This window comes from Lactuca serriola, chromosome 9 (assembly GCF_051521515.1).
Source record: "Lactuca serriola cultivar US96UC23 chromosome 9, Lser_US96UC23_V15, whole genome shotgun sequence".
In the NCBI taxonomy this organism is placed as follows: Eukaryota; Viridiplantae; Streptophyta; class Magnoliopsida; order Asterales; family Asteraceae; genus Lactuca; species Lactuca serriola.
This window is the reverse complement of record NC_136416.1, coordinates 155,074,888-155,084,046: the sequence shown is the minus strand read 5'-3', so window position 1 is coordinate 155,084,046 and position 9,159 is coordinate 155,074,888. Positions and strand designations below refer to the sequence as shown.

Here is a 9,159-nt window from a genome sequence, read left to right as displayed (position 1 = left end):
ACGATTTGTGTTATTAATTTCACTTTTAATGCTCTAGACACTTTCGAGTCAAGTTTCCTAGCTTAATGTACTTCAAGATTGAAGATTGTGATCATGAATTTGAATTAGTGCTCTATTATGATGATTTTTTTACCTTTATTCAATGCTTAATTTTGATGATTCTTGTTATTTTTTGTGTGGAAGATTGTTGGTGCAGAAAACCTAGTTTTAAGGTCTGCAATTGTGCGAATTTTTAGTATTGGGGGAAAGAGAATGAAACCAGCCTTGGTTTTCTTAGTGTCATGAGCCACATTAGCACTTGCAGGCTTAAAGCGAGTATTTTTTCTTAAAATATTTTCCCGAGTTTCATTTTACACCTTTTTGTTTTTGTTTTCAGCAATTTGTTTTGATTTTTTTTACCAAAAGCTTACATCCTTATTTTTTTTACAATTTCTTTTGATTTTCTTTTTCCAAAAACAAATTACATTTCCGTTTCATTGAACTTAGAAAGGAACTGGAGCAAAATCAATGTTTGTTGCCGGATGACTAGATGGATAAATGCAAGACAAAGTATTATGACGAGAGATAGAACAATATGATGCTTCAAATTAAGAAGATGATAACGGTAAACATGAAAATTAACCCTAAACCCTAAACACTTGAAAAAAAGTGTATACTAGAATACTTACCAAGCAACAGAAACCCTGAGTTAAATCATAGACTCGATATGATTTAAGTTCTGGAAACTTTCATGCAAGATATGGTATCTCAAGATTGAAGGCTTCCAACCCTCGTAAAGCGGGGAAAACTTCTCTAGTTTATTAGTAATTAATAAATTAACAGAAATCTTTACATCTTAAAGGCTTTAAAGTGTAAAGATTTGAAAGTCATATCTTAAGTATAATTATTTTATGACCATTTAATTATCCAATAAGGAAATCTAAACCCCACCCCTATGAATATGAGTGCCAAAATAGGATTTTAGGTTACATAATCCCTCATTTGGTTTCGAGCCTCTCATCTTTCTCTAAATCTAGATCTGCCAGTCGACGCGACATGCTTCGGTTGACACGACGCGTCCAACGATCAACAACCTTATTCGACGAGGGTTTTGGTGTTCAAGTGTGTTCATAGTTTGGATTCTATACATTCGCTCCACCGACTAGAATAAGAAAAACAAAGACTACTAAGGTTTTCCATGGACATATTGCACTCTCAATTTGGTTGTCGAGAAATCATATTTTTTAGCTTAAAAGTAAATTATTTGGTGAAAATTATGAAAAAAAACCCATAGCTTTTACATTCGAACTTTATACCAATTATCATACCATTTGGGTTCTCTTAATTATAAGAGTATTCTACAAAAATATAAAAAAAACATTTTTTTTTGCATTTAACGTAGATTTCACATAAACTTACGAAAATTTAGAAAAGGAAATCATTTTTTCGCAGTCAATCAAAATTTTTTTATATAGCTGATTGTGAAATAATAACTATTTAGGTTTTTTTTTTTTTTTTTTTTTTTTTTTTTTTTTTATGATAAAAAATTTTAAAAATGATTATTATGATATTTTTGCCATAAAACAAAAACAAAACTTCTCTCTCTTCTAATAAAAGAATCCTAAACTTGTCACATGTCATTTTTCTATAATTTTTAATTTTTTCTTTTATTCTCAAAAAATGACACATGTCTTTTTTATTAATGATTTTACATTTAAATTTAAATCTTCTTTTAAATCCCTTAAAATTAGCATTATTAATAAAGATTTTGAAATTCAAAATGTTTGGTAATCAATTATATGAAATAATCAATTATAAATAATCTCATATTCCATTTATTTTGTTACAATTATTATTTATCTTACTTTAATTTATCAACAGTATATTATACGGATTATAAACTTGTCAATTAATAGTAGAGTTGTACACGAACTGTGCTTTACTTTTTCACAAATTCCAATTAAATATATATATTTTTTTATAATCAACCCGTGTACTACACGGGTTATAACCTAGTTATTTAATATTTGTTGAAAAGTGAATCAACCAAATCAAACACTATTACATTTAAACAAATCAAACACTATTACATTTAAATAAAACTTGTATATAAAGCAAAATGTAAATTTGATTTAGTGTAGAAGTGTAGCTAATATAAAATGAGACATCAATAAAAATTACATAAACTCTAAAAAAGAAATATCCAATTCGCAGGTGAAGAACGTCGACGGGTGCACCATGAATCCCATAGCTACCAAGGTTGCCGTCATCGGCGCCGGAAGTGAGGAAACATCTTTCAGTTCTGGAATATGTGCCTGTGTGCCTGTTTTTCGATCTAATTCGATCCAATTGTAAAATGGTTCAGTTTCAGGAGCTGTTTGCGCTTCCAGTTTGGCCAAAAATGGGATTTCAGTCACCATCTTCGAATCCGCTAGAGGCCCAGGTGGTCGAATGTCTCGGAGAAGGTATCCCTTATGGTATTTTATTGTTCTCTGTATGTAACCCTATCTCAATCTCCATAATTACTTCGCTTATATTCCACAATTAAATCCCAATTCATGTTATACCAAAGACTACAAGAAACGTTTGTATGTATAATCGTATGCATTCTGTTTAATTTTCAGGGAAACTTCCGAAGATGAAAGGGAATTGTATTTTGACCATGGCGCACCTTATTTTACTTCAACAAACAACGACGTGGAGGAGATGATTAGGGGTTGGGAAGCAAGGGGTCTTGTCGCTGAATGGAAACAGAATTTTGGGTCATTTGATTTCAATACTAAAAAATTTGTCAACTTCGAAAAGGTTTACTCATTCTTCATCTTCATCATAGTTTATTATTGCAACTTGGCCACATAGCTGTTTGTCGTCCTATTTTGAGTTTTTAAATCGGTATATTAGCTGTTTGAAGTATTATATGCCTGAATTGTTCTTTTGTATATATCTTCATCCACATGCTTACAAGAATCACGAGCAAAATCTATATGTATTTTATATACATTTGAATTTGAAAACTTTTAGTGATATTATAATACAAAAAGTTATTCCCACATGACATTCCCTAAATTTTCATGTTGACATGTTCATTGATTGATTGAATTAATAACATGCTTAAAAGTTACTGATTTTCTTTAACATTATAGACTATTTTCTCTGTTCATTTTAGGAAGGATTAAGCAAGAAATATGTGGGCATCCCTGGAATGAATTCTATATGCAGAGCTTTATGCCAAGAACCTGGTATTGGAAACTTTATTGAAGTATAATATATATTAATAATAAAAAGGTATCTTACTTGACTTTTTTTTTAATCAGGTATAGAGAGTAAATTTGGGGTTATGGTTGGGAGATTGGAGTGGTTGGAGAATGAGGATTCATGGAGTTTAACAGATGTGAATGGACAAGATCTTGGAATGTTTAATGGAGTTGTAGCATCAGACAAAAGCACATTTTCTCAAAGGTTTACACAAGTCACTGGGAAACCACCTCCACTTGGTATAAGTATAACTAATAACTTCTACCTATATCTTTTTTTATTTATTTATTTTGATTGGTTCTTGCAATCCTTGAGTCAAAAGTTATAAAAGTCTTTTTATATTAAAATGCAAAATATCAGCCTATCAAGGAACCTCAAAGATGGAGACTGAGTTATTAAAATAGTGGGAATGTTTATTATTAATTGCAACATGTGTGAACAATATGGCCTTTCTAAACCTTGACAATCAAATGGTGTTTATAGTATTAAAAGTTAAAACTCGGATGTCATTAGGATGTAAGATAAGGAAACGAATGGAAGTTGTACTAACTATCACTTTTATCGACATGAAACTTATGGCCAAATTGCTCATTTTATATTTTATATATATATTTTTTCCCTGAGTAAATAATCAATTTGTATTCTCAACCACTCATAGATATTGTTTGGAAATGTGTGTGATGGACATAGTTTACCACTTTCTTTTTAACATAATGATATTATATAAGTAGAAAGAATGTTTTTTTTTTTTCTATATTTAAAATGGTACATTGGATTCTCTATTTATAGTACAAGATAGGAAAATACCTTTAAAGTTATATAGCTTAAAAGATCATTAAAGAGATATCTCAATCCTATTCCAATTCTAGTTTTTTTTATGCCTTCTAGTCCCCCCTAGCAATTTTATTTATGGATATCTTGGTGATAAGAAACTTAACTTATTAGATAAACATAAACTAGGAAAGATAAACATAAAATAGGTAATACGCAGACAAGGAAACGATCATCAAACTCCCGTTATTTTTGCAATTTATTTCTCCCTCCTATTTCCATCTACGCCTCTAATAAACATTGACCCATTTGCCCTTATGATTTATTTCTCGTTGACCTCCATCTCGACCCATGGTAACTACTTAACACACCATTAAGCATTGCACATACACTTCAACACTTTAATTCACAAACTCGGTGTGTCTATCCATTTATGGATATGATAGGTCGTGTTTTTTTCGAGAAACGTTCCCCGGTGTCCTGAATAGTTTAGGGTTTAGGGTTTAGGGTTTTGGATGGATTTACATTCACCATGACCCCCTCACAAGATACAATATGACCCAAGTACTCCACACAATCCTGCCCGAACATATACAATGGTTAGTTGCTCTCGATGCTATGTTAGCTTTTTAGTATAGACTAATATATCTTCAAAGAGAACAAAAACAAATTTTCGCAAATATAGGAAAAACACCTTCTTTATCAATGATTGAAAGGTCTCCAGTCTCCACTCGCCAACACGTTGGTTAGCCTGAAGGGCATAACAAAAACTCGTAATGGCCTTTGTTAGTTCAGAAACTAGAGATGAGAGATAGATAAACAAGACAATATTGAGACAATTTTCTGCTTAATTCTTAATCAAAATGCAGGTTACAATTTATAGAAATTTGAAACTACTTGCTAACTAAAATTAAGGGAAACATGCATACTGGAATTAAATCGTGAGTCCTAAACTAATGCAATAAACTTTTAATGGCGATTGAATATGACCAAATCTTTATGCACGTGACTTGACCACTCTTCTAGTTTGACTTATGTACATGGAATGTGTTTGTATCAATGAATTATAGTTCCCTTTGCTTTGGCTAATTCCACGAGAAAACCCTCATTCGTAGAGATCGAACTAATGAACAAAAACAAACTAGGGGTTGACTAAATTCTTAATCGCCTCGAAGAACAACCTTCTCACCACCATATAAAAATGACAACCTTGATGTGTCAAACTACCCCTTGCATATCCCAAAACTCTTTTCGAATCTCCCATTACTCATCATCACTTAAGTCGTCAAGGTCCCTTTTACCATCAATATATTTAGGCGCGGCATGGTTTTTGCCAAGAAAAAGGCACCTGTGAACTTTCTGACCTGACCGACTCATTGAAAGGAAGATCAACATTTAGACCAGCGATGTTATATTTTTTGGATGGGCCGGAGGGAAGAATGCATGTGTGGATCTAACAGGGGTTTCCCCTCTTGTAGGTTGGGGAGTGTGGTTTTCATTGTGGGGCAAGCTGCTTATCATGCAAAGTGGCAGAACATGAGAAAACGTGCGTGGAAAATCAACACACGTTTATACCTTTTGCATTTGATACTTTCGGTTTCCTTGCACCAGATGCTGTGGAGCTCCTCAATAGAGTCCAACAGGTCATGCATAGTAATGTTATGACTCCAAGATCTATGGATGTTGGTTTTAAAAGAATTAGTTTTGCTATCCAAAAAAAGGGTTGCGGTATAGCTTGTTGCTCGTTTACCCGCTATGTCTATGTAAAACTTTTACTACCCTAATTTATAAAGATATACATTAAACCTGTTGGAAGAAGGTTGAAACTGCCACCGAGAGTCGAAAACATCAAAAACAGAAGTCAAAATGTCAAAGAATGAAAAAATTAGGTGCGATTGAGAAGAAGAACAAGTAGCAGCGTGAGCGACTTCTTTAGTGTGTGGGAATTGAGGAAAAAAGTCAAAATAAGTCTAAAGGAAAAAAAAAAGTTAGATTGTTCACATGTTGGATTCTCTTGGTGTATCGGGAGTGAGGCTTTAATTCCGGTGTATTAGTGTTCAAGTGAAGTGTTGAAATGAGAGGATGAAATCAGGAAATAACAACAGATAACAAGAGTTTCACTAGATTGATTAAACACTCAAATTAAGACCAAAATAAACAAAAATAACCTAATACTTACTTGCTAGTGATTCAAGAGCTTAATCTCTCCCAAAGGTTCTAAGACCAGAATTTGACAAAAGATAAACTCTACTCCTTTATAAGCATTCTGGTAACAACTAAAGAAAATGCACTAAAAGATGCTCCTTATTTACTGATTTTCCCATAATACCCTTTTCTATATATGTTACTTTGGAACAATCACAGTAAGTATTCTTTTACTGTTGAATTATAGACTTGAATGTGATACCAGAGATTTCTGACAAGATTAAAGACGTTCCTGTTAAACCATGTTTCGCTCTCATGTTGGCATTTCACAATCCCTTGTCTTCAGTAAGATTCCCATTCTTCAACTTCATCTTTCATAATTTTGTTATGGGTTAATAAATTTTTTTTAATAAATTTCTTGGCTCAGATACCACTTAAGGGTTTCTCATTTGAAAATTCTGAACTACTTAGCTGGGCAACCTGTGACAGCTGTAAGCCTGGTCGTTCTACCTCCAGGTCTTATATTATTTTGACTTTTTCATTATATCCTTGCTTTGACCAAATCCATTTTATTTATTTTGTTTTAACCACTAAGATTTTTTTATTAAAAAACAATCCAAAGATTATTTTTCTGGTTTTTTTACAAGTCAAGGTTTTGATGGTTTCTTTTTCTTCTTTTATAGAACTTATGTAGTGTTTAAGAAAAAAAAACAAAGTTTTATGTTTAATGGTTTGTATGGAACAGTGAAAGGTGGGTATTGCGTTCAACAGAAAAGTATGCAGAGGGTATAATTGGAAAAGCAGGACTAGAAAAACCTTCAAATGCAGCATTAGCAGAAATCGCTGAACAACTATTTCAAGAATTTCAGAGGACTGGACTTGATGTCTCTCTGCCATTTTTCAAGAAAGCTCATAGATGGTTTTTACTTTTTACTCAAACTTTACATTTCAACTACATATCTCATTATTTGATTTTTAATTTTTATATGTTATGATTTTTTTTTTTTTGTATTTGATTCAGGGGAAGTGCTTTTCCAGCAACAAGCATAGCAAGAGATGAAAAATGCATTTGGGATAGAAGAAAGAAACTGGCAATCTGTGGAGATTTTTGTGTGAGCCCAAATGTTGAAGGTGCTATTTCAAGTGGATTGGCTGCTGCCTCTATGTTTTCTGAATCTTTCAGTTGTTTATAGTGCAACAAAGATTCTCATTTCTTTCTTTTCCAGAAGGAGTTATTGAATAAATATGCCATATGCCATGTTTGTTAACGTTGCGTATACTTTACAAATGAACCGATTGTTGTATTGAAACGAATATCACATCCACTTATTCATCTATACTGTAGAGGGGTCAGTTCATAAAGAAAAGTAGACTAAAACACAACTGATTTAGAAGTTTGGGTTGTGTGATTGTTTTTGTGAGATGTGGAATCTTTTAATCGGGAATCTATCGTTGGTTGGTAGTATTTGAATTAGAATTGTAGAAAGATGTTATTCTTGTAATATGTGTCGAAGCATTTTGAAATTCTTTACTTTATATCGGGAGCTGATTCCTATATAATAGTTTTTCTCCATATATAATAATTTATGTTTTAAAATGTTGTATTGTAACTCTATAAAACATAAATTGTTGTGTATAAATTACTATGATATCTCATCTTTGAGTAATATTTGAAAATACTTAGATTTGAAACTATATACCTTAGCTGAACAACACATTAGATAGAGTATACGATGTGTGTCTAGAAAACGACGTTATTACCGACGTGTCATTGCCTTAAACGGCGTTATAACGGGGAGCACACTGCCCCTTCCTCGTTATGTGTTTTCTCGTTGGTGTTATGACTTGGTGAAACACGCGTTTGTGAATGTTTTTTGTCGTTATTTGGTGGACCGTTGTCAAACGGTCAATATTAATAAAAAATACATATATTTTTTTTTTTAACTTTAAAAACAACACATTTAATCCATCTTTTTACACAACTCCTCTATTTCTCTCTATATTTTATAAAAAAATCACTATTTTATTTAATCAAAAAATGAAACAAAACCCAAACATCCATCCACCAAACCCAAACAAACAACCAAACATAACTTCTCATATCGTATTTGCCGGTTACAAAATTTATTTTAACCTTTTATCCTCTCAAAACTCACCACAAATCCCATACCAAGGAGCTTCTTTCAATCTCACTTCACTTCCAATCCAATTTCCTACCTCATTTTACATTCAACAAAATCTTTTTAGGCAAATCCCAAACTTACAACAAAACCTTTTACCGACTTTCTCTTCGATGGCAGAAGCACAAGCAACCACAACCAACACAACCAGCGGTTGAAATCGAGGCCGAAACAAGTAGGGGCAGTAGGAGAAGAAGAGGGAAAGGGAAAGGGAAAGCGATTGCAATGGCAAGTGAGGAACCTCTACAATGGTGGACATCGGAGGAGGAATACGCTTTGACGGCAGTGTGGTGTGGTACTTCAAAAAATATGGTATGAAGAAAGGTGCCTATTGGGAGGCGGTGCTTAAAAAATTCCACAATATCTTGAAGAAAAAACCATAAAGCAATACCAACATGCTTAGTAGCAAATGGATTCAAATAAGTAAGCGGTGCACAACATTCAATGGTTTTACAGAAGTCTCAACAACAGAGCGGAACTATAGACTTCGATTTGTTTGAATCTGCAAAAGAACAATATCGGGTCGAGAATGGACATGCGTTTGAGTTCGGAGAAGCATGGGAGTTGGTGCGAGTAGATCCAAAATGGATTAAAACTCCAACATCGTCGGAGGTTCAATCGAAGAGATCTCGTAATTCGAGTTCGTTAGATGTTTCGGATGCACGGACTCACATTGATCTCAACACCGACACTGATGACATTCCGAATGACATCGATGAGATCTCCCCGCCACGAAGACCAATAGTCCGTGATAAAGCGAGACGCACTGCAAAACATGCATAGGAATTTGAGATGAACAAAAGTGACATTGCAGAAATGAAAGCAAAGT

General features: G+C 33.2%; 1 protein-coding gene and 1 long non-coding RNA gene across 5 annotated transcripts; one reads left to right on the top strand and one right to left on the bottom strand.

Annotated features, from left to right (window-relative positions):
* The first annotated feature begins 2,102 nt into the window (after positions 1 to 2,102).
* Positions 2,103 to 7,615, top strand: LOC145072608 (FAD/NAD(P)-binding oxidoreductase family protein). 4 transcript variants are annotated; one of them, XM_079019057.1, is made up of 9 exons: positions 2,103 to 2,260; positions 2,345 to 2,444; positions 2,604 to 2,784; positions 3,146 to 3,218; positions 3,294 to 3,479; positions 6,398 to 6,495; positions 6,578 to 6,666; positions 6,896 to 7,069; positions 7,172 to 7,615. In XM_079019057.1, the coding sequence occupies exons 1-9, from the start codon at positions 2,218 to 2,220 to the stop codon at positions 7,341 to 7,343; spliced, it is 1,116 nt and encodes a 371-aa protein (XP_078875183.1). In that variant the 5' UTR covers positions 2,103 to 2,217; the 3' UTR covers positions 7,344 to 7,615. The 4 variants fall into 4 exon arrangements, with proteins under 4 accessions (XP_078875183.1, XP_078875182.1, XP_078875181.1 ...); XM_079019056.1 differs by having other exon boundaries at positions 2,345 to 2,456; positions 3,294 to 3,473; XM_079019055.1 differs by having other exon boundaries at positions 2,345 to 2,456.
* Positions 4,198 to 6,257, bottom strand: LOC145072609 (uncharacterized). Its single transcript, XR_013691077.1, has 3 exons — positions 6,185 to 6,257; positions 4,700 to 4,756; positions 4,198 to 4,584 (listed from the first exon to the last, which is right to left on the bottom strand). It is a non-coding gene; the product is annotated as an uncharacterized LOC145072609 (long non-coding RNA).
* Positions 7,616 to 9,159: the final 1,544 nt, after the last annotated feature.

Bases quoted from the DNA above. Each gene is read 5' to 3' on its own strand.
- LOC145072608 (XM_079019055.1), top strand. From the start codon at position 2,218: ATGAATCCCATAGCTACCAAGGTTGCCGTCATCGGCGCCGGAA. The intron at 2,785-3,145 runs GTTTACTCATTC...TGTTCATTTTAG, and splicing joins AATTTGTCAACTTCGAAAAG to GAAGGATTAAGCAAGAAATA. The intron at 3,219-3,293 runs GTATTGGAAACT...TTTTTTAATCAG, and splicing joins AGCTTTATGCCAAGAACCTG to GTATAGAGAGTAAATTTGGG.